The 25,552-nt window shown below is 46.2% G+C and overlaps 1 protein-coding gene across 5 annotated transcripts in view; it reads left to right on the forward strand.

The window, feature by feature from the left end:
* rdgA (retinal degeneration A) overlaps positions 1-25,552 on the forward strand; it is a 373,163-nt gene that overhangs the window by 288,444 nt on the left and 59,167 nt on the right. For 3 of the 5 annotated variants that reach the window (XM_050192467.3, XM_055077951.2, XM_050192466.3), the window contains exon 2: positions 18,883-18,961. In XM_050192467.3, the coding sequence (XP_050048424.1) occupies positions 18,883-18,961 (79 nt within the window). Of the gene's footprint in view, positions 1-14,774; positions 15,910-18,882; positions 18,962-25,552 lie in introns of those variants that run through there. The other 2 variants (XM_050192468.2, XM_050192469.3) reach the window with 2 other exon arrangements.

The following is a 25,552-nucleotide window of genomic DNA, read 5'->3' on the forward strand; positions in this document are numbered from 1 at the left end:
GGCCTCCTTGGATTTGGCTGCACGCAGAAGAACCCCAGGAGGTCAGAATTGACTAACATGGCGGTCCAGCGCACCTCTCCCTCTTTCCTACCTGCGAGCGATGGCGGTGACGACGTGCGGTGACATACGGCGGCTCGAACAGGAAGCGACGGGGACATACAGTTCCGCACTAAAGTTACTAGAGGAAACTGTGACACTGCGATCGGTGTGGTTACCATAAAAATGATGGGTATTATACATTGCTTTTGCCTCATCTGCGGTGCTTCTAGCTGCAGACAGTCCTGTGACGTTATTTAGTGCACTTCGCTTTTGAGAACCTTTAAACAATCATTTTTCTAAGCACAGAAAGGCAATAAGCATCCGCTCACGTGCACATTCTGAATTGTAGCGTACCTTGTGCAATATTTTGTTTAAAAGTGAGCAGTTTGCAAAGTCACAAAGCCATTTGAAGCCAGAAGAACGACCTTTAGACAAATGTATGTTTTGTACCCTCATTACCATCGATCTTATAACGGTCCGGAAAGCGAACCGTTCGCTTGGCCTCGCGCGATTGGTCCTAATGGCGTTTTCGTCAGCAAAGACGCCATCCTGACGAATCACACGAGGCCAATCGAACGGTTCGCTTTCCAAACCATTGTAAGATCACACCCGCCGTAGTCACTGGTTCCAGAGTTCCCTCTGTGATGTTTGTAAGAAAGGCTCTGCCTTCAAGCATACGAGCAACGGTAGCGCCGACGTGCGGTGACTAACGGAGGCTCGTGCAGAAGATGACGCGGTGTTAGTGCAGTGAATGCTGTCCGTGGTTCTCGCAGCAATATCGAGAGATCAAAGTGCCAACGGGGGAAAGAAAATTGAATCCCCGGGCTGGATTTCGCAGACCCACGTTGCGATCTCTCGAACCCGCAAAAGCGAACAGAGGGGAAAAGAAGGAAAGGAACACCAGGACACTCGGTCGCATATCCGTGAGCGAACGTTCTGGACTCCCGGCGCTATGTAGCTTTCGAAAGGAATAGACCTTAGCGCTGCTATATTTTTCAAAGAGATATGACATAGACGAAGAGGGGAAAAAAATCAATTTTCGCTCGAGGCTTTGCAAGTGAATGCGGGGAGCCTTCGGAAACACGCTGGGGACTTTTCGTTGCAGCGATATGGTAAGTGTGTCGGCTGTTTTTTGGGAGCGAATATGTATATATATGTATATATTCTGGTTCCTTGGTTACCTGGGAGACGTTACCTGCACTTCCTTTCTATTTGTTGCTGCTGTTGTGACTGCGTATACAGTGTTAGGAAGCGTTTCGAAATATGCCGGAGGAATCGCAGAACAGGCGTGAGCACGTATAAATACGGACTTTACTCGAAAACCTGACATAAAAATGACGGTGGAAGATTTCAGACACTCCTGCGCATGGCAACGAAACGGTTATAACCGGCTCGTGTGGATAGCTTTTCCGTTTGCTCAACTCTGAGCGCCGTCGTTTCTTCTTCCTTTCTTTCGTTTATTCTTGTTTGCTTACTTTTACACAATTTGTTTGTTACCGCACATGGCGCTGATTACACTGGGCAGATGATCAGCCATGTTCATGTGCAGTCATGTTCGTGGGCAGGAACCTTCTTCTTCTTTCTTGGCCTTAATCACGTTCGGTGGCGTGATGGATTCTCCTGAATCCCATTCCCATGCATGTACCTTGATCGTGGGCGTGGCCTGGGCGAAGTCTTGCTGCGGCGAGACAGAAAGCGTGTAGAGTAAGATCCCAATATAGCAACGTGGCATTTAAGAGAATTTTAGAATGTCCGTATAAGTACTACCATTCATGGAATATCAGATTGCTGGAGATGTAGACGTGAGCTGCCGCGCAGATGGCATCATCGTGTGGCGGCGAGTTTAACCAAAGCGTGTAATACTGTTATTGCAATGGTTGGCAATGGGCTGTTCAAGTTCTGACGCAAAAGCAACAACGGCAATACCGTAATTATGTATGTACGGTGGCTTTCTTTTTATATTTCTTCCACGAGCATAGCATCAAACAGAAATGCGTCTCGGACGCCTTTTGGTTGAACAAACGGCCGCGAAATGTCGCTACCAGCTATACCGATGTTGTGCACGTCTCCTGCATTCCGGTATTCCGGATGCGCTAAAACTTCAAGCTGGGTTATTCTTTTCTTTTTCTTTAACAGAGAGGGCTGAGATCCCTTGCGCACAAATAAACTTGGGTTTCTTGAGAAGTAGACAGGCAAGACACTCTCGATTTCTTTATCGCGCGCTGCATCACCCGATGTGTCGCACATGATATCCGTACGCTAGTTTCTTCCTACTACAACGCACCGTTCACGCTTTGCTACGCCACATAGACATGCCAGCTGACAAAATACCGCGCAACGAACACCTGAACGCGCAACAGTGTAAAGCTTTGCTGTCCAGCCTCGACTCCCGGGGCCAGCTCGATCTGGTCAAGAGAGCTCGCCAGGCAGCTGCGACTCATGGCGGAGAACTGCCGTTCCGGTGCGATGTTGTACGCCATTAACGTTTCACTCTCTTCCTATCCCTCTCTCTTTCTGCTTCGTTTTGTCTGTCCTTGGTCGTAAAAAAATCTTTGTTGAACAACTTTGAAGACTGGTCCCAGAGTATGAAGACAAGATGCACGAATTTCGTCGTTCTGCGAAACTTGTGTCAGTATGGCCTGTCGCAAATGGTTATGATTATGCATGCAAGACGATGTCAGCCAAGCCCGGCCCTGGTTGAGGGCGGCCATCTGTTTAGCTTGCACAGAAACTGACGACAGCGCCACCCCGTCGTCGGGACGTCACTCTCCAAAACTGGTCGCTGACGTGGCTGTACTGTGTCTCACGTTGGTTCTAAAGATGGCAAGATCGCCTAACGTAGAATCACCTCGCCCAATTTAGGATACCGTTTCCACCATGCGAACGTCTTCGTTTTGGCACGTTGGCCATAATAATCGTTCACCGTAATTTACGCAGACGGCTTTTGAAACCATCTGTACAAATGTTCCGATATCATGCTCAGGGACAAAGAGATCAGACGGACGTATGGACGGACGGACGGACGGACGGACAGGCAGGCATATACAGACAGACAGACAGACAGATGGACGGACGGACGACAAACGGATGGACGGACAGACAGGCATAGACAGACAGACAGACAGACATATACGGACAGACAGACAGACAGACAGACAGACAGACAGACAGACAGACAGACAGACAGACAGACAGACAGACAGACAGACAGACAGACAGACGGACGGACAGACAGGCACAGACAGACAGACAGACAGACAGACAGACAGACAGACAGACAGACAGGCATAAACAGACGGACGGACGAACGGACGGACGGACGGACAGGCATAGACAGACAGACAGACAGACAGACAGACAGACAGACAGACAGACAGACAGACAGACAGACGGACAGGCATATACAGACAGACAGACGGACGGACGGACGGACAGGCATAGACAGACGGACAGACAGGCATATACAGACAGACAGACGAACGGACGGACGGACAGGCATAGACATACAGACAGACGGACGGACAGACAGACAGACGGACAGACAGGCATATACAGACAGACAGACAGACGGACAGACGGACAGACGGACGGACGGACAGACGGACGGACAGACGGACGGACGGACGGACGGACGGACGGACGGACAGACAGACAGACAGACGGACAGACAGACGGGCATAAACAGACAGACGGACGGACGGACGGATGGGCTTAAACAGACAGACGGACGGACGGACGGACGGACGGACGGACGGGCTTAAACAGACAGACGGACGGACGGACGGACGGACGGGCTTAAACAGACGTACGGACGAACGGAGCAAAGTTAAACAATTCTTTGTCAGCTTTTGAGGGATAAGCCTGTTCTTTTCGCGTAAAAAAAGAACGAAGCGGGAAAAAATCCTCCTCACGTTCGTTAAACACTCTTTAGCTATAGCGAACGCGAAAAAAAAAGGCAGAGATTGCCCGTACAGAACGAAACTTTGTTCCCTCACGAACTGCAAGCATATGCGTCGCGAGCTGCCCATGGAAAATAAGCTTGCTCTTTTGTCCCAATTAAGCCGCCCCTACGAATGCACGTCATGCTTTACACACCGACGGTTTTCAGGCACTCGATCGGCAAAAGGCAAATAAAAGGGACCGCTTGATTTCGAGCGAAATAACAATGCGAAAAAAAAGAAAGAAAGAAAAAGGTTAAGTAGCTGGAAAAGCTGGCTTCGAACTCTTCATCCCTGCGTGGTATCGCACGGCTTTTCAAACACGTCCGCCCGCGTGTCAACACGCATGCGATCGCAAGCGTACAAACATTTCACCCTTCACGCATGCGCACAATCTCGCGCGAGCGCGTTTCCCGCACAATAGCTCCAGCCGCGCGCGCAAAGCTAATTGGAGGCTCTTTGATGTTAGCGCATCGACTTATATAGCGCGCCTCGGCCACGTACCATCCAGTCAGGCAACTTACAAGCGCAGCGAATTCACGTTTCGCTTCAGCCCACGTAGTGACGTCACGAGAGCGTACGGCGGAAGAGCGCGCATTTCACTTTTTTCGATGTGAATTTTTCGTGCCCCCACGAGGTTCATACCTGAAAGGGCAATAAATTTGGAAGAAAAGAAATGAAGAAAAAATAGAGTTGAATTCTACGTATAGGTGTGGGCTTCTCTGCGCTTGAACATTTCTGACACGATCAGATGCGGTGCGAACACGGAATCAGAAATTATCATGTTCATTTTGCGCGGCTAGACGTAAGTAATCAATATCATTTACGCACAATGTGGTTGACCCTCGCCGTAATCGGCTTAGCGTCGCACTTTCTTACTATGTTTAAATCAACATTTCTTATCCAATATGAACAACCATTAAATACATGTAAAATGCGCAGAGAGAGAGAGAAGTCGCAGGTTTGCCCGAGCGGAGAAGCTATATAGCATCTAAGGTGTTATCAAAGTATCAGGCTCGGCACATTACGCGATATAAGGCTCTTAGTTGTATGGGCAGCAAGAAATTCAGCAAACATTCGCCTGACTAGATAAACAGGCGCAAGCTCCGGCCTTCTGGGCTCGGCCTCGCATTTGAAGCAGATCACGTGACCTGCAAGGATCGGCGCGCTGCACGCGCATGCGCCGTCGAACCCGAAACTGCAAGTGATCGTGGCGGCGCCACTGGCGACTACGTGAACTCGCCCGCAGTTGTCCGATAGAAAATACACTGCGGTCAGCAAATGTGTCCTGCAATAAACGCAGAGTGACAAATCATTGTCTCTACAGGGGACGTATTCTTGGACGGCCGCCCATGGGCGATGTCGCTTTCAGTGCCCGCTTATTGGTTGGTTAAGCAAAGCCGGATGATTTGATTGGTTGGTAGGGCACAACGCACTTCAAGCGGAAGGCATTGTGTCGCCGAAAGTGATCGTGATCAATGCAGCACATTGCATTCCACTGTAATGTGCTGAGTTGTTTCTGGACTTTTTCAGCAGACACACACCTCATTCCGTTGCGAATATTTGTTTCGGAGTGTTTCTTGCCCTCAGGCAGCCAGCTCGAGCATCAAATAGCAAAGCATCGCCCTTTCTGTTATCATACAATCTTCACCGACTGGCTTCTTTGTTGCCGTATTTGTAAATGTCTAGGATCTTTTTTGTTTGTTTGTTTGTTTGTTTGTTTGTTTGTTTGTTTGTTTGTAGCTATGTCTAAAACGCACTCCAAAACGACCACCCGAAGTCGCCATTAGTGTTTGCACTGGCTTGTGAAGCCATCTTGTTTAAAGCCGCATATCTGTCATGCATAACCACCAAAAAAATTGCATAAATTTATTGAAAATGGGAGGCGCAATGGGGGGAGAGTGGACGTTCAAAGGTGCGCGCCAAAATATCAGAGGCAACAACCTTCACTCACTAAGTAAATGGTGGATGGTGCCGCGCACGGAGGCTTCGGCAAGGTGTGTAGTTCGTCAGCCTCCTCCTGACGGGGCGATTGTTGGGCGAGAGCACGTGTAGAGCTCCTTGTGAAAAGCACACGGGCTCCGTTGCCTGCCACCGCCAGGCTGACCAGTGTCTGTTTAAGGCAGTTCCCGTGGTACGCTTTAAGTTGTAACGCCCTGAGGAAATAAAAAAATCACTGTCGTACTTACCACCCGGAACTCTGAAGTGTCAGGAGTGCCGCAGGCATCGCACCACAAAGTCGAAAAAAGTTAGATATTCTGGGAATTTTCTACTAACGCGTAAGCATTGTTTGGCTCGGCTGTGACTTCGTTTTTGCTTAGTTTTGCTTACTTGCTTTTCCTAGCTTATGCGCGTCTACCCATGGCCTTCCGGTGGTAAAGAATGCTGAGGCTTTAAGTAGACAATTGTCATTTGTTCTCTCCACATCCGGCCCCTTCAAAGCGATCGTGCCAATTGAGCCGTAACGTCGGGCAGGAGCGCTCGCCTCGTCGGAGCAGAGCGGTCGAAAGGGAGTACCAGCTTCCGCAGTATCACGTGACTCGTTGCGTGAGGGGAAATGGCATCGCCGCGATGCCATGTCGCCCTCGCAAGCCTGCGTTATGCGCCCGTTCCTTGACCGCGAAAGCTCTCGCCTGCGTTCTGACTGCACCTCGGTAAGGCTGGAGAGCCTACACGCAAGCCCTGAAAAGGTGCTGGCATGTAGGTTCCCTAGGTAAGGCCCAATGAAAACGCGTCAAGTGCGTCAACGCACTCGCTTGGCCGCGAGGTGCTCATAACTCGAAGGGCGCTCAGCAGCGTTCAATTGCACATTGGGCCAGCCCTAAATCTTAAGTTGGCCCACACCCCAAATTTCAAGACAGCGCTGTCCTGTGTGTTCCTGTCTTCTGTCTTCGTCATATTGCGCTGCCCCTTCAGGATGTTCAAGTTTCTGGTTGGCCAACCCCCAAAATTATTTTAGGCGATGTCGAAACTTCAAGTTGGCCCACCCCCACATTAATTGTTGGCCCACCCACAAATTTTAATTTGGCCCACCCACAAATTTAAGTTGGCCCACCCATAAATTTCAAGTTGGCCCACCTCCAAATTTCAAGCTGACCGACCCCCGAATTCCACTTGGCCCAACGCTACTGTGTAAGCTTCCCCGTGCATTTTCTAAGGAGCCCTATGTATTTGTGTGGGCATTCTCCTTTCATTTTTATTTTTGGCTTTAACTTGTTCCTTATCGCTTGTAAAGCTACGAATCACCTACGTTTACACTATCATAACGATTAAATGTCTTAACTTTGCAAAGTGCGCATTTTTGTGCTGAAACAAGGAATTACACTTTTCGCATGACAGAGCTTGAGAGCTTGCCAAAGAATGTTCACGAATTAAAAAAGTAACAGTGACGTTTCACGTCGTGGACACGGGTGATGCGCAAGCGTATGGGTGCTATAGCGCACACGATGTTATATGGGCCCTTGGTGCGCCTAGACGCCTAACACTGTTCGCATCGCAAATCGTATTCAAGACAGGGCTCGCGCGGCCGCGCCATACGCGCCAGCCGCCGGAGTAGAAAGCCCCGTTGTAAACATTTGCTTAGTATCTAAATTACCTAGCATTGTGTCAGTGCGCACAGGCAAGCATGAACGCTCGATGACCGCGGACACTCGTCAAAACGCTGGCGTGAGGAATCGCGGCAGCAGCAGCGAGCGAAGCGACCTTCGTGTTTTCTATTGCTTCAACGCAAACTGAGCGGTGAGAACACAGCACACGCAAAGCTACGAGCCATCGGTCCACCCAGACTATGCCCCCAAAGCAGATCGCTTTCAAGAGGAAGCCCGCGCGACCGCGCGCAATGGCACCGTGGGACAGTGTCGTGGTACCGTTCAGTACCGCATGGCACGGTGGTAAGGGGCAGCGTAGGGTTACTGTCTATGCTCCCCTATATTATACAGTAACTCTATATGTTGGTAGGGAGCATGCATAGAGTTTCTCACTGTATTACCTAGAGGGAAATCTGGCGCTGCTGCGCTGTGGTATGCATGGGAACGCCGGTATATTGTGACTTCGGATCGGCATCGTTCTCGGACAGCCAGGACACCTTGACAACGCGCCTGGCAAGCACCGTTCCGTCTAACACAATGATTAATTTTCTACTAAAACAGCACGTAAAAAGCAGTTTTAGCTTTATTATTACGCAAAAACATGTTTCGTTTAACTATGAAAACTTGTTATTGCATATACAATTATATGAAACGTAAAAAGTATCAGCGGGCCGCTAAAGTTGGAGAACAGACAAGATTCGCGCTCGCTTTGAAACAGTTAGTCGTCTGTTCTTACTCTTCTTCGCTTGTTCGTACATTGTAGGTGAGTAAAAATGTAATGTGCGTGAACTGAAACATTTTATGAAGATTTTACTTTACGAACGCGTTATTTGTGTAGCGATATCTGCGTTCTAGACGAAGCCTCTTACAACACCAGCCAACGCGAGCCTCGCAGACACATGTACCGTCGTTCCCGTGACGGCACGACGCCCCTTAAGAAACTCCCATAGACGGTGGCACCAGATTTCCCTCTAGGTGTTATAGTGAGAAACTCTATGGGAGCATATGCCGAAACTGTAGGGTAGTACGTGTCCTAGCATTCTTCCCTCGGGACAGCTAGCGCTTTGAGACGCTGTCGCTGCGCGTCTGGTCACAGCATCTGCGATCATATAGGCGATGGCAGGCCGCTGCATGGGGTTCCGAACGCGTTGCTTGACGAAATGGCAATCGACGTACCGGTTGGCTTCCGCGCACGGGTAAGGCACGGTGATAAGGGTGGGCACTCCCATAGCAGGGTGCTATGTAGTGCCGGCAAATAACCACCTCCCAACGCATGCTCAACGTACTCTTGAATAGTAAGCGAGGTTGGTTCTTCGTAATTTCTTTTTTCGTCATTCATTAATAGCAAACATTTCAGCGGCGCAATATCAGGCATATGCGCGTCAGACTCTGTGTTCGGAGTGTTAGTTTAAAGAGTATGGAGGACGCCTAACGATTTTTACCCTCAAGTTTCTGCGTTGTCGTTGCCCGTAGTGCTAATTGAATGCGCAGACGAAATTTGCATACTCATACCGGAGCCAGCCCAGGCGCGTTCCTCGTTCGCTTGCTTCGCCGCTTCAGACAAACACCGCCGATTTCACGAGCTGGCCAGTGACGCTTGCCCGTAAAACTTGTAGTGAGTAGCCTGTATACACTGGACACAGGCACTGCGTCACCAGGGAAGCATACCCCGGAGAGGTTTTCTGAACTTGTCGTCGCAAGCCCTCTGGGTCGCCGTTTTATGTAAAGAGCCTTCAGGCAGTTTTAAAGCTTCGTTTACTTAATAGTGGAGTCTGGCATGCACCGCGCTAAGCTGAATGAGCAGACGGCGTAAATTAAGGGCGCAGACTGCGTGAAGCCGTGTCGCTTGATTTTTTCGTTGCTCGTAAGTCTAAGCGCAGGGGCGAAAGCGGGCTTTGAATGGCTAACTTATGTGACGTTAGCGAACGCCGCCATCTCCGTAGGGATACATGCGTTGCGCCCACGCGCCCCAGCTCAATACGTGACCTATCGTATTAGTTACAAGCATTCGTCGAAGCGGTAAGCGCTTCACGAATTCACTTTCACCCGCGAGTTAGGTGTACGTCTGCGTCCTTTTTGTCGAGACAGACGGGCAAGTTCTGTTAGCGGGTGGTTGTGCAGAATTCAGCTTTGCGCAGTCGACGACGCTAATTCACTGCTCTCGCTGCTGATGCGAGCCGCCGGCGTGCATATGCGTTCCGTTCTAATTAGCAAACGCCGCTCTCCCTGCGTCGGTGCTCGATGCCACTCAGACTTTGCGATGACAAAAAAAAAAAATATCAGTACTCGACCTAAGCCTTCTTTTTATTTATTTTTTCATGCCCACTGCATGACTGTGCCTTATGGGGGTGCCGTGTACGGTGACGTAGTATGTGCGATGCTTCGGAAGAAGCGAAAAATCGTCGGCTTCTCGTGAATTCATTAGCGTGCCGAATGATAAACGGCATATAGAGGAGCGCGCCTTGAATACTTCATCAGAGTCTCTTCGCATGCAAATCCTGGCGCACACAACTTAGCTATTCCCATCTTTGCGCTGAAATAAGCCGCGACTCAGTTGCAAGGCTTGGGATATAGCGCAGTCGAATATCCTTGTGAGTTAAAGACATGACAGGCAAAAGAACAAACAAAGTAATGATAAACAATGTACGCAACAGGACGGCACATATAAGAACTGACGAAATCCAGCACGTGTCAGAGTAGTTAACTCACTGACTGAAGAAAGATTCCGGTGGGAACCATCAGTAACGATTGTTACACACCGTTCTATTGAAATCGACTGGAATTAAATTGAGCGGCATTTTATGTAGACCACCTAAAGAAGGAAGCGAGGACAAATGTGCGTCACATCCGGAAGGTGAATGGAGTGATAGCAGGGACTCACGCTCTGACGCCAGAGGAAGTGAGCTGGTGCCGCGCAGATTACCGTCACCCGCGCTGGGAAGGAGTGACGTAATTATGGAGGAAGGGGAAAAAAAAGACTAGGAGGAGGTGTCATGCGGTAATACTGAAGCCTAGTCGTAAATAAACAGTGCAGGGATCACCGACAGTGCGGGTGGCGAAGTTCGGCCGCGTGGAGGGCGTCACTAAAACCTACCGCGAACTAATGTTTTGAAGAGTCCGGCAGCGATAGAGGGCCTACCTCCCAAGAGTCAACGCACATTCAGCCTTGGAGATAAGGATGCGGCGGCGTCAGAGGAGTTTTGTTAGGCTAGCTGCCTGTCGTCACGCTCCCGTGTAGTTTATATATATATATATGTCCTCCGTGTACACATTGACAGAAGGGCAGGTGGCGTGGATGTCTTTTCTGCGCCAAATAACCTTAATAGTCTGGCGGCAGGTTAACAATGGAGCTATAGTATCTAATATGCATAGGCGAGGCTGCGCTGACCAACGTGGTCATATGTTTCTCAGCTGCTGTGAAAATGCATTATACTCCGTGCTACTTTAAAGAAAAAAAGCGTACGAGGAACGAAAAGGCCGTTAGAAATCGGATCAGCGAGCACAAGTTCAGCGTCGAACAAGCTCTTTCAGTGCAATTAGCCTTCCGCACTACCGAATTCGCTTGCGTGCAACATTTAAAAAAAAAACAAGACAACGGTCGCTTGAGCAGACATCATCATCATCGTGATTAACCTAAGCCCTAAATTTCAGAAGCTAAAGAATACCTTAAAACTACAAGGCACCTGCATCGGCTCTAAATTATTATTATTATTATTATTGTTATTATTACTATTCTTATTATTATGCGTTAAATGAACGTCTTCGAGATAAACCCTAGAAAACCCATGAGTCTTAAGAGTGCCCTAAATAATTTGTCATACTCGATTTCTTACGAAGCAGCTTCGGTTTCGTTTCTCATGAAGTCTATGTGTCATGACGTCATAACACAGATGTTCACGAGGCAAGACAAACATCCCGCTGGACTGCCGAGAAAATATAATCATTACCCCCCTCCCTCGTAACATGCATCCCATATTCCACACGGAGAGGAGGGAAAAAAGAGCAGAAGCACTAATCAAACGCTTTGATTCAATGGACAGCAAGTCAGTTGCGTACGTGGACGCGGCAAGTGGCAAGTCGGGTGCGGCGGTCGCCTCGGTGGTCGACGGCCGAGGTGCCCCCGTATCGGCCGCCACCATTAGAAGCCGCAACTCGGAAACAGCTGAAGAAGTTGCGATAGCGCTCGCTTGCGTGGGAACGGAAGCAAATTTCATAATTAGCGATAGCAAAACGGCCATCTGGAATTTTGGAAAGGGCAGGATCTCGCCGGAAGCGGCAAGGGTTCTGGCCAGTAGACGGCTGAACAGAAAAATTAGCCTAATTTGGACCCCTGCACACACGTCCGTTCCTGGCAACGAGGCGGCCCACGAGTTAGCCCGAGCTCTCTACTTCCGGGTGGCTGTGGAACCGCCCGACTGCCGGAACATGGACGAGCGTCTGCAAAATTATACAGAGATTGTCGAAAATTATCGGCTACGCAGGAGACTGGTGCCACCACCGGATAAAAGTCTAAACAATAGAGAGGCAGTCGCATGGCGGCGCCTGCAAGCTGGGAACTTCGTAAACCCGGTCTGGGCATACCATGTTATGCATGATAGAGAAAACGATGAGTGCAAACACTGTGGGGCGAGAGGGACCCTCGATCACATAATCTGGGAATGCGCTAGCTCACCAGGGGCTAAAGCAAATATAAATTGTAGAGAAGCCTGGGAAGCCCTGCTGCGGAGCGAGGACCCTACTCCACAGCAACACGCCATCCGCCTGGCGGAAGAAGCCGCGAAGAGTCAAGACCTCTTTGCTTGCTTCTAATCGCGGAGGTTCCGGCCCCCGTCCCCAAGGCCTGTGTACCGGGGACGGGGAGTAGGGGCCTCCTTATCCGGCGGTACAATAAAGTTGCTATCATCATCATCATCATCACGTTGGAGCAGAACATTGTGTCGTTTTGAATGCCATTTTGTCTCCGATGCTGCTACATCAGACCACGCAAGGAGTAATAAAAGCATTTCAGACGACCGAGTGAGTTAGAGCAAGTGCTAAAACGTCGCAACGTTCTGTTCTCATGTGACCGCCCACTGCGTCGTATGATACGTAGTCCCAGGAAATGAAACCGAAACTTATTTGTAGAAAATATATAATAGCAAATTATTTGCGGTGCTCTAATGCTCGCCACTGCGTCTTCTGAGGTTTCAAGATGTCGGATATTCATTTAGCGCTGAAAATTAACAAAAAGGGCAGTGTTAACATTTCTTCTCGCGGCAACTTGGAAACCGGTACAGAAATTGTACAGCAACCGAAGAAATGTATACGCTCTTCATAAATTGCGAACTGATAGAGAGAGAGACATTGCGAAAAAACGCTATTTTCTGCAGCCCTTTAGGGAGCATGACTAAGCGCCTTGGGGAAGGGGAGTAAACGAGAAGAAAGGGGGTTAACCGAGGGGCCGGACTTTTATTAGTGATATTATAAGAAGCCAACAAACACTGACACCAAGGACAACGTAGGGGAAATTACTTGTGCTTAATAAATGAACATCAACGATAAATTAATGGAAATGAAAGTGGATAAAGAAACAACTTGCCGCAAGTGGGGAACGATCCACAACCTTCGATTGGGGAAGGGGAGGTGGGATGTACAAAATGAAGAAGACAGGGAAGTTCGGGGCGTTCACAGAGCCCTTGGCTGTCAGCAGTAGCCGGGTGGTGCAGTCACATACCTTTCCTGCAAATAGCAGCACTAGTGCTTAGTTTTTGTTTCCCACAATCTTTTATTGCGGGCACCTCATCCTGCCACCCAGTATCCGTCACGTGACATTTTGCTGACCAGTCGTGGCGAGTTTCTGCTTTACCTCGACCGTCGAACCTGTTTGGTGATTCGCAGGAGAAGGTGGATCTATTGCTTTTACCAACACCACAGGATGCTCCTGCTTGATTCGCTTCACACTTCTCAGCGCACTTGTTAGAATGTTTGTACAAACTGCTTTTCACGCCTACACAGGCGCGCACTGAATGTATAACGTGATTTTTTACATTTACATAAATCTAAGTGAACATAAAGAGAATTACTGATACACATTTCACGAGAAAGAGGAAAGGAAACAAATGGTAATCTGCTAAACAAAGCGGCCATAACCTGTTTCCGACTCCAGCGATAGGTGGTCTCCATATCCACAGTCAATATGGTGACATCTCCTGGATTTAAAGTGCGGATCTTAAAGCCTATGCTCTTGCTCATTCAATGCGGCGGAAGTGATTTCGGGAGAGAAACACGTCAAATGTGTTTTCACACCACCCATTGATATTGGCGCTTGCGGCCAGCAAAACCATAGCTTTCGAGACTAGATTCTGGTACTCGGAAGGAATCCTTGTTTTGGTGTGGATTTGGACTTAATATATAGATTTCGAGATTTAATGATTTTCACTGTACAATAAAAATTAGGCATGCCTAAATATTATTCAGTTTTAGGGTGCGATAGGTTGTGCTTCAAGCAAAGCAGCCGTGACTTATTCTTGGCATCTTTAATCGCTTCTGGCGATTGCAGAATGTGCACAAAAAGAATTTTAAATATTCATTTCTTTATTATTATGAGGAACATGGAGAAGCTGATCCTACAAACGCTCCCTTGGAGCAGTGGAAGTGGATCTTCAAGGCTACGCTTTTGTGTACTGAAGTGGCTAGAAATTATACGTATGACCTTTGATATGGACTTTTGTTATAAGTGGTGTCCAAATCAACGGCGAATGACGGTTCTCTCTGGGTAACAAAACCTAATTTCGAAGGCTATACTTTCACTATCTGCATGTAACAGATGAAAATTTTAAACTGATAACAGATAGGTGGTGTCCAAATCCACACCTCAGCAATGGCACATTTAGACATACATATCTTGAAGGCCATGTTATTACTGGCATTATGCGGCAGAAGTCATTGCAGGAGCTCGAAACACATTGTTGGCAACATGACTTATCTCACAAATGGCTCTCTCACAGTAAAGAGAGTTAATCTCAAAGGAGATATTTTTTTGTACTGCCAGCACGGAAAGAAATTGTAAGAGCCAAGAACTAGTAATAGATCCCAAACTTCAGATGTTAAAGTTGTCACAATAAAATCCACGTCCTAACGCCGGCTCTCGAAGGCTATGCTTTTACAGGCTGCATTTGTCAGGAGCGCGCGCTAAGCTTAGCGAAAAGCAAGTAGCAGCCTAAGCAACAATGGAAGCGCCGCGCAAGAAACGATCCGCAAGCAAGTTTAGAGGCAACGACAACAAAAACAAGACCGCGTACCGTAAACATGGGCTTCCCCGCTTGTAAGCATGGTGCGCGTCGGCGTCACATAGACATATCAAACGCTTCAGTTCACGTTGCCGGGTGACGTTGTCATGCCATGAACTGTCAGGCGAAGATTGACCGAAGGTGCTGCTGCCGAGTAAACCGAAGTCCGCCGCCAATAACAACCGGCGAATCGGCCGCCGCGCTGCGTGCCTTTCGACGCTGGCGCTCGCGCTGCCTCGTCACAGAAACTGGGATGAATGAGCAGCCGTGCGGAAAACCACGTTTAAACCGATCGTCGCACGCCATCGACAGCGTGTGAGTGTGTGTCTGTGTGTGTTGTCCGTGAAGCGGGCACAGGTGGCATTCGCGTTTCAAGCATCGCCATATTCCAAGCACTGCGCGTTGTCCAAATGGCTAGGAACTTGCGTGCCGGTTCTTTCTCGATGTTTGACCTTCAAGTGGGAATCCGTTGCCAAGGCGCCGTCGTCGTCGTCGTCTTTAATAGCTTCGCTTACGAAAGTGTGCTTGAATGAAGCGTCCTTCGCCGCCGATGACAGAAAGCTGGGCGCGCGCAGTTAGCGCGTGTTGGTGTCGTTGTGCAATCGCAAACGTGTTGTGCTAGAGAGGCCGCGGACCGTACATGTACGTAGTACGTAACACGTATACGCGGCACATTCTTCCCGACAGCGCTCGTCGCAGTACGCCGGTGCTCGCATCCTGTGTAAAGTGGTCGTTCGACGCGTTCTTTTGTGTGCACGTCTGTGGTTGACAGTCCGGAATGGATCAGCAAACGGATATAGCCTTTCGTAATGATAGCGATGACGCGCTTTGGGGCGCCTTGTGCGCGAGGACGGCCGACGCCAGCAATTTGAGGCTATTATAGCGCCGATTTCGGTGTCGCCGCTTTCTGAAGTGCAAAGCGTCTGTGTGTGTGTTTTTATAGTTTGCTCCGTGCCGCCCGTGTGTGATATGCCAGCGTTTCGGTCAAATGTGGGGGCAAGTTCATCGTTTGGGAGTAGCCTCCGCTGCGCCAGTCGCTGCACTGAAGAGCAAGTGCCTTTTGAGAAAGGAAAAAGAGTAAGACTTACCCTTTCGATTTCATTTCCAAGTTGTTTAGAGCGCAGCACGGATTTATCTGTGTATTCCTCTCTCGTCTCAATAAAAAGAAAAATTAAAAATATGGGTGCTCGTAACTGCCCACGTTGCAGCGTGTTTTGATGTTGCGGTGATTCTTTTCACAAGGTGAAGCTTACCAGCACTGTGTGCTGGTAATCTTCACTCTACGCCAAGTCGCAGATTGCAAGCAACATTATAGAATTTATTAATGGGTTGCTGAGATTTTATCTACCTGATAGTGTTGAGAGAGCTTGGTGCTAATAACCTAGGCCCGTATTCACAAAATGTTCTTATGCTAAAGGTGTTTGTGCCAGCCAATAGTGATGTAGGACATATTGTTGTTGAAGGCAATCAGCCAATGAAAAACAGAACTTACGAACGAAAAGCTTTGTGAATTCAGCCCCTAGTGAATGTAATCTGAAATGTGCACGCATTATCACAACTTTTGTTTGCTTGGCATCATTTTGTCGGATGAGGTTTTGAGAAATATACATAATTGTGATGATTTTCTATATTAAGGCATATTGTCATAGTACAAGACATGCAGCACGTTAGAGTGCTTCAACTTGTCCATGAACGAATTAGCATTTACAGAATAACAGGTTACCAAAGTTTGCAGCAACCAGCAATGCGATGTCTTGTGGCACAGACCTTTACCACAAAGCTAATACGAAGCTAATACTGCATAGAAAGCTAATACTGCAATGGCTTGCCATATTCCACCTAACTGCTTATATAAAGCACTAGTAGTTGAGTAATTGTAATTAGTTGAGTAATTGTAATGCACAGTCCCTTTATGGTTTTCCTTCAAAGAGAACACTCGTACAACGCGAACATTTTTGCAAGGCATTGCAGCTGGACAAAGTGTCACAGGATGTCACTACCAGCTTTGCTTCCGGTTCAGTAATAAGTTTACGGACCTCGTCAAAAAGGCATACTTGCTGTCTGATGGGTGCTTGCTACGCAATTCACGACAGGCATTTGCAAAACTGCCACATTGTTTGATGTCCTAGGTTCTGGTATTCTCAATGTGCACAGCATGACAGTGGAAGTAAGGGCTAGTGAACACAACTAAAGTGCTTTAATGTAGCAATTTTTCAGCTGTTTGCCCCTTGAAAATGCCGCTCAGTGGTTGTTCACCAAACATGCACAGCTCAGAAAAGCACTGGTACGTTGTAAAGGCTTGGTTATGCAGAGGCATCGAACCCCTATGATTACATCGAGGTCACTGCTGTATGCAACTTGGGGGGGTCACCACGTATGGACACCGCGGATTATCTCGCACACCCTGCGACTTTGGTGGCGCGTGGCAGAACATTCCGTTGTGGTAACCGTCTTCCGTTCTTTTAGTTTGTAACAACCTTCGAAGTCAATAAACAGCGGACTTCAGCAGCATTTTTGCCTTAGTATGGTTTGTTACATGCAAACTCTGCATTGCAAATTGCTGCAACGCTGCTTGGCAGATTATGTGCAGCACAGCGCAACAGCCCGAGTATCACGAAAAACAGTGCCAATGAAGGGGCCTAATGTGACACCACCGTTACTGGACCTGTGTGGTCCAATGTTGGTCTGAGATTGGCTCATCTGTATGCACTGCTAGGGAGGCTTACGGTAGCCTCACAGCCACAGAACAATAAACAGATTTAGTCAGCAGGAGTTTCTTACGGTCTGCTCTTCCCACATTTCATGAGCTGGGGCACTGCAGATGTTGCATTTCTGTTGGATGCATGATACGAGTGACGTACGAGTGGTATACGACATACGAGTGGTATACGAGATGCAAGTGGCATGCATTTGGCTTGACTGCAAAGCAACGCAGACACAAAGCGCACGCATGGCCACCTGTTGCTCAATCAGCTCTGCAGTGGAACGAGGGCATCATCCTGCCTTCTACTGTCGTCATGAGTGTAGCGAACACGTGCGCTAACATTCTTGCTGGGCAGTTGTATGCAAATATATAGGATTCACCAGTCTGAGTGGAGCAGACTCCAAACACACTTAATTAAGACTCCCTAATGGTCGCACCTCCCTGGCAGGCTGCACCCTGTGCAACTCTCGTATGCGTAATTCTCGCGAAAAAAAGATTGCCTCCACTTTTCTTGGCATTCACTTAATACTCTCTGTTGGCCAAAGCACTCAGATATATCTGGGTGAACGGGTCTATTTCAGTGGCACGTCTTGCATAAAATGAGCCTGAACTGAGCTGCAAATCTTACCTGAGCAGTCTGTGCATTGTTTAAACTCGGATCTTGGGAACTGGCTGAAATTTTCCCAAGGACTGAGGAGTAAAGGTGCCAGGAACTTCTTATCATCATTGGTTACAACACAACTTGTGCTAGGCAATAATGCTGATAGCTTTTAATTTTAACTTGCTTCCAACATGTTGTACATCTAATTGAGTGCACCGGCTCTGGCTACCTGGAAATTTGACCACGTGGGAAAAATTTGCAAATGCAGTGGTTTATGTGAAATTGCTTTTTTTTTTGCCATTTTGTGACAACAAAACATAAATGTCACTGCCACCTCTAACTTCAATGAGCAACTGAGGTACTTCACCAATAAATTGATGGAAATAAACTCATGTCCATATATAGTGAGTGGAACTGATCACTCTGATCTCAGTAGGGTACAGACGAATGCCGGTCTTTCCGATAGTGTCTACTTCTCTGCGCAACAATGGTCTGTGTCAACATTTCATCGCAACAAACATTGATAATATTATCCGAGGAAGCCCCCCCCCCCCCTTTGCTATCTCTCGAGATGGCCTCGGCAACATAAAGCAATCGATTTCTGCAGATGTGTTCGGCTCTCAAGGGGAGTTGCCGCAGTCGGAAAGAGAGCGCAACCATCCGCATGGGGGACGATTTATGACAGCGTAGCGCGGCAGCTTGCAATGCAACCGGGCCTCACCTGGCTGTTTTTTTCTCATTACAGAAAAGCGATCCAGGGAGAAGTTAAGCTCCCCGCCGAGAATGGAGATACGAGGCAGTACCGTGCGACGCCTGACTGGGGGGTGAGTGACCCTTTAAGTATCAAAGCTCGCGCAAGTTGACGACATGGAAGTGGCCTGCTTCTTGTTGTGGGAACAAACGCTGTTTGTCGCCCAAAGTGATTTTTTTTTTCAGCTAATCGCTTCAATGAAGCCTCGGACATTCTTGCAAATTTATTTATAATACCCTTGCGTGCTCTACATTATAGAGGGTAGGGGCTAAATAATATTAACAGAATACAACGTAAAAGAAAACAGGAGTACAAAGTTGAAAGGCTATGATGAAACAAGCAGCTTTAAGTTTTCGAATATAAGTTTGCTAAAGACATGAGCAATCTGCAAAATGAGCGAATGTGTTAGGCAGTACTTTACAGACACAATAAAGCAAAGTAACAACATTAGTTCAAGTTAACCAAGCCGCTTTTAAAGATAATCAAATTGGGAGTACTTGCTAATGATACAAGAACGTTATTCGGTTTGGCGAAAGATTTGGGTAGAAGCGATGGTGAGTGCATGACAGTGTTACAGCAGAATGCACTGACTTTATGGTGATTATCTTAATGAGCAGATGTAAATGGTGACTGATGGATGAAGAGTATGCAGGGGGCCGTACTCGTAGGGCTATGCCACTTGGAAATGACACATTTAACCTTCCGAATGAACTGTTTTGAGCACTAATTTTTTTCTTTGTTCGATAATTTATTGGAATAATCTGATGATGCTGTGCTGGGAAACAAGGTACGTGCTCATTGTTAAAAGCCACCACACTTGGTGTCACTTTGTATTGATGTAAAATTTGTGCCTGTTTTATTTTTAGGTTTTCTTTCAAAGCTGCTTTATGTGTCCATCTACTATGATTTTGTATCCATAAATAAATGAAAGCAATGAATTTTGAAGGGAAGTTTACTAAATTTCTCAATGACAGCTATGACAAATACACTCTTAAAGGGACACTAAAGCGAAACAATAAATCAGTTTAGACTAATGAAGCATTGTTTGAGAACCCTGCAGGTAGTCATTTAAAAAAATGGCGTGATTATTGGATGAGAGAATGAAGGTCCAAGTATCAGTATTTGAATTTCGCGCCAAAGCCCCAGCGCCGGTACGTCAGCGTGACGTCAGGGATGCCAAAGTATGTTTTCGCACTAGGGCCGCGTTAGCTGAATAAAGGTTCCCGAAACTTGCCATGTTTAATATTTGGTTCCTTTAGAGCACAATGTAGTCAATCTGTACCACTATATATAATTAGTAGGCCCTAGAAGATGCCATCAAAATCCAAGACGTCACAGCCCCCAGGTGCGAGAACTTAAGTAGGCGTCGCCACCCGTATTTCTTTCTTGCGCTTTTTCTGGCTTACCAAACGTCTTATCGTTGTAAGAGCGGTGTTTTTGGTATTGTAGAACGGTAATTTACTGATGCAGAAAAAATCGTTTTTCACTTTAGTGTCCCTTTAAAGAAACTTACACCCTTTGGGGCTTATCTTGTCCCACAACAATAGTCGTCATTTGCCTTGCTTGCATTTCCTTTCTTGAAAATTCCTCGCTCGCTGCTTTCCTGTCAAGAATGCTATGTCACGCTGATAACGCACAAGCCGTTTGTGACGGCAGTACTGGGTTCACATTGTTAAAGTGACGGAAAGAAAGGGGGGAAATACACTAAGCAACCAAACTAAGTGTTGTTGCCTGTAGCTTGAAATTTAGCATAGTGAATAGATTCTCGTTTTGCTCATCATTTTGAATTTCCATCTCCCGCCTTCCTCCCATTTTCCCTACTTTGTCCACGAGATTGAAAGTTATTAAAAAACAGTACTGCCATGTTTATCTGTGCATTTCTGTAAAAAAGTGCATCTTGGCACCATATGTACTTCTCGAACTGTTTAATTTCTATTTCTTGTGGTCTGTTTTGGGTGACGAAATTGGTAGTGTGGATTAAAAAGCAAACAGGGGCAGGTAGTTTTCCAGCAGATAGGAGGGCAGGTCAAGTGATGCTTAGGGCAGATAACCGGGGGCCTATTAGATTTACAGAATGGGTGCCAAGGGAACGGAAGCGGACATTCGAGGACGGCCAAGAACTAGGTGGTTTGAAAAAATTAGGGAAACTGCAGGCATGCGATAGGATCAGTTGATGCAACACAGTGGTAATTGGAGATCACTGAGAGAGGCCTTTGTCCTGCAGGGGACAAAAATTAGGTTCATGATGATGATGATGATGATGACCAAGATGATTCTTGCAGATGTAAATGTTCCTTCTAGAAACACATGATTGAGTTTTCACTAGCAGGCAGTGGTATTAGCAGAGAGGAATGCATAGCCCTGTATTTTCAATGTGGATTAAGGGTATTACAGTTTAAAATTCAGTGGTTTTACGTGCCAAAACCAGGGTATGGTAATGAGGCAGACCATAGTGGGGGACTTCAAAAATTTAGCACACCTGGTTAAAGGGGCCCCAAAACACTGTTAAGACATAGTAAGCAAACATTGCCAATCTGTTAACGAGGCTCCTGTGAACATGCGAGACAAACATTATTGCACCCCATGCAGCAGGGAATTTACGTTCTTCTGTCAAAAGCAGTAAACCATCATTTGCTTTCGCTTCCATAATGTCGTCATGCAGAGTCATCGTAAGCAGCTGTACCTACAACAACAAGTGGCAGATTTCGTGATCAGATTTCGTGATTGTCAAAACATTCTCAGTAATGCAATTATTGCTCATTTGAGTTAAATAAACAAAAATATGTACATCTCTGCAATCTCAGAAATAGAGAAAAACCATTTCATTTTTGCACTGCTGGTGTAAACACGACAGTTGCAAATTGCTGTGTCCTCTGCGCATGCCCTCCGAGATAAAAACCATAACGTAGACACCGTGGCTGCCACGGGATGCCGCCACGAGTCGTCTCGCATTCAACCTTTGGGCCGGTGCAAGCAGGACTTTGCTCCTTTGCACCCCCTTGCCATTCTACTGGAAATGAAAGGAGAGAGGGCTGCTGATCAGTCTAGTAACTATGTCTAACTTCACTGTAGCTTCAAGGATTAAAAAAAATCTTTGGAGTAGGAGATTCGTGAGGGTACATAATTTAATAGTGATGGCATTCTATGATTAGCTAGAAAAGGGTTTCAGGGCCCCTGAAATTCGTTTATAATGAGGAATTTTGAAGAGTATTTGCTTCTCTGCAGGCCAGTGCAGGTAAAAGGCATGCATTGTTCTCCGTCAACACAAAGAACTGGTTGTGAAAAACACACAGACCCTAGTGCTAAAAATAAACAATGGGTCTGCTCGTCTGATATAAAGGATTTGTATTGTTCTCCCCCACATAAAGAGCTATTGTAGTCCGTCAATCTAAGTACTGTAGATCTGTATCAACAAACATAAACATGACACACTACCATTTCAGAATTAGTCTGAGCTGTATGTTCAGGGGTTAAAAAAAAGACAGTTCTGTATGGTTTGTGCTTTTCTTTCGTTCTGTGGTGTGAGCAGTACCTCGAGTGCCCTTTGCTTGTCTTTATTGCCGTTATTTGGAGTTTTAATGATAATTGATTAGGAGCATGCAAATATTCAGAAGTTCAAGTACTAATTGAATAAGCTTTGCTACTTGATTTATATTTGATTCGGGAATTCACTATTTGAAATTGCTGAATATTAGTTTCAGTTCGAATATAAGGGATAGTTGCGCTCATTGGAGTCTCGAAGGAGAAATACTGATGCAAGGGAGGACTGTTCTGAATGGTTTTACTGCAAGAGAGTCACAGTCGTTGTGAATGGATACTGGTTCCTGAGCGAACTCACGGGGCGGATGGTACCTATTCAATAAATTCCGGTCATGTAACCTGAATGACTCACTTTTAAACAACCTATATACAAACTTGTTGTCTCGATTTAGGCAAAACCAATTTTTATTCTTCCAGTCTCATGATCTTTGCATCCCTTCTAAAATAGTGGGTGGTGCTGTAGTTTCACATTTTTGTTGTCTTTTGTTGTACACTTGTCTCGATTTAGGCAAAACCAATTTTTATTCTTCCAGTCTCATGATCTTTGCATCCCTTCTAAAATAGTGGGTGGTGCTGTAGTTTCACATTTTTTTTTTAACAAATATACAACACTCTGAATCCCTCTGGTGACGTGCTATTCGCTTGTTTTAAACATCACCTGCCATGGCGGCTTAGCGGCTATGGTGTTGCGCTGCTATGCACGAGGTCACGGGACTAAATGCCGGCCACGGCAGCTGAATTTCGATGGGAGAGAAATGCAAAAACGCCTGTGTCCCATGCATAGGGGGTACGTTAAGGATCCCTTGGTGGTCAGAATTAATCTGGAGTCCCCTGCTATGGCATGCCTCATAATCAAATTGTGGTTTTAGCACGTAAAACCCCAGAGTTTAATTCAATTACTGTCGTCATGGTGCATCATAAAATTGAAAGCAGCTGTTTCTTGTTTGCAGTCTTCTTAACTGACCACGTGTTAAATCGCGAGTGGCATTAAATGTATGTATATAAAATAATGTAAATAAGCCTCCTGCTTTTTACCGAATGGATTTCAACTTTAAATTTCTCTTTGTTTATAAATGTGAGAATATTTGATATTCAAAGCTAGTTTTTCATGAATATTCCATTTGGTTAAGGAATGCCTTTATTAAAACCTACAATTCATTTGTTCCGAAAAATAAATTGGGTGCCAGTTGTTTGATGACGTAATGAATGTGCTGTTTACTCTGTGAACATATTTCGTGTCATTGTCCTGCTAGGTCGCTGTTAATGCTTTCTTTGTTTTTGTACCCGCACTGCCATAAGGCATCATTAGTGGCTGCAGAGAGGTTATACAAAGATGACAAAAAAACTACATTAGCAGACAGTGAATTGTAGATAAAGTATTACACCATGCATAAGAAGTAAAAGACTACTGGCAAAAGAAAAACAGCGCAATGTGCAACCTCGAAAAAACAGGTGTCAATACAAACACCGGATACAATCAAAATGCACATACAAGCATGCATAAATGGCACATGGCCCACAGAAGGGCAAAGAGCTGCATGAACATTTTCACTTGGTGTTTTCACTGATACGCTTTCATATCATCCAGTAGTCATTGTTTATTGTTACTTCTCCTTTTTTTGTTTCTTTTGCAGAATGTAGATTCGCAGTGAGAAAGCTAGACAAGGAGAAAATGGAAACATGTTCTCTAAGTCAAGGGGGGAACGTATTTGCGTGACATGAAAAACCGATTTATTAGGAGGGGGGTATGAAAAAACTGAGTTAGCGCTAGTATTTAGGAGCGATTAGCATTCGCTCTGTGCTTACTCCCATTTACATCTTTGTTTCCACATCATGCTAATATGTACCCCTTAGACTTGAACCGACTCACCCAGCAACATATTCTACTTTCGTCTAGACCTTGTCTATCCTTGTCTAATTTTTGCTCTGTGAAATTGGATCATGAATCACAAACTAGCCTGGTTGCATACCTTGCTGTAGTTTTCTTTTTTTTTGCAAGGTGTACATTGCTGTATTTGGCAGCGCTTCTGAGCTGGAATCTTCTTTAGCTGCATTTCCTGCATTCGCTGCAGTTTTTTTTTTTTTTTGCTTCATCCACTTTGGATGCTAATTCACAACTGGATGCTAATTGAAGCTACACAGTAGAACCTTGTTGATAGATTTTTTAGGGGATCATTGTGAAAGAATGCATGATCCTGGAAAATAATATTTGATATTTCACGTGGCTGCACTGCAAATGGGGCAAGAAATTACTCTCACGTAAAACTTCGTGAGAAATTGAATAGAGAACCAATAAACTTATGAAGACCTAGTACTTTGATAAAGCTCGCTGTTGATATGCCTGGTGGTAGGTAATATTTAGCTATAAAAGCTTTTTTCTTTTTTTTTTTGATGGGGGTGGGGAGAGTGGCTGTAGCTCTAAATCACAACACCAAGTGTAGCTTGTGATTTCCATCTGGTGTTGGGTCGAATGTTTGATAACAATGGCCTCTAACAGTAACAGACAGGAAGCTTATACATATATCCCTATGGGAGCTAAATGGAAGTGGTGTTTTCAGCGCATAAGAACCGAGAAGTAACAAAAGAGAATGCATCAACGAACCTCTACTGCATGTATAAAAGCAGAAGGAAGTACAGTTTCTGTACAGAACAGAGATTTAAGTTTGATTGCTATGTTGGTCACTTTAAACGTCAGCGAATGAAGCTTGAAGTAGTAAAGGCAAGGCGCAGAAGACCAGGACTCGGGAAGAAGAACACAAACGACAGGACTGGCGCCTGTCCTGTCGTTTGTGTTCTTCTTCCTGAGTCCTGGTCTTCTGCGCCTTGCCTTTACTACTTCAAGCATGAACCAACTAGCCCAAGCAAGAGTTTTACTTGAATAAAGCTTGTGGGCAAGTGCATTTGATGTCAGCTACTCCTTATTATTATTTATTTATCTTGTTTTCCACGTTGCATTGTTCTTGCATTTACAGGATCGGCAGTGAAAACACTGAAATGTCAGTGAATGTCCATCACTACAGGGACAGGTAACATAGCACGTTATGCAATGAGAAAAGTATCAATGCTGCAGTCTTGCAGAATGTGTTGCAGGTTTCTGACTGCATGATCGTGAAGCTTTTTTTGT

This window comes from Dermacentor andersoni, chromosome 10 (assembly GCF_023375885.2).
Source record: "Dermacentor andersoni chromosome 10, qqDerAnde1_hic_scaffold, whole genome shotgun sequence".
NCBI classification, from domain to species: Eukaryota; Metazoa; Arthropoda; class Arachnida; order Ixodida; family Ixodidae; genus Dermacentor; species Dermacentor andersoni.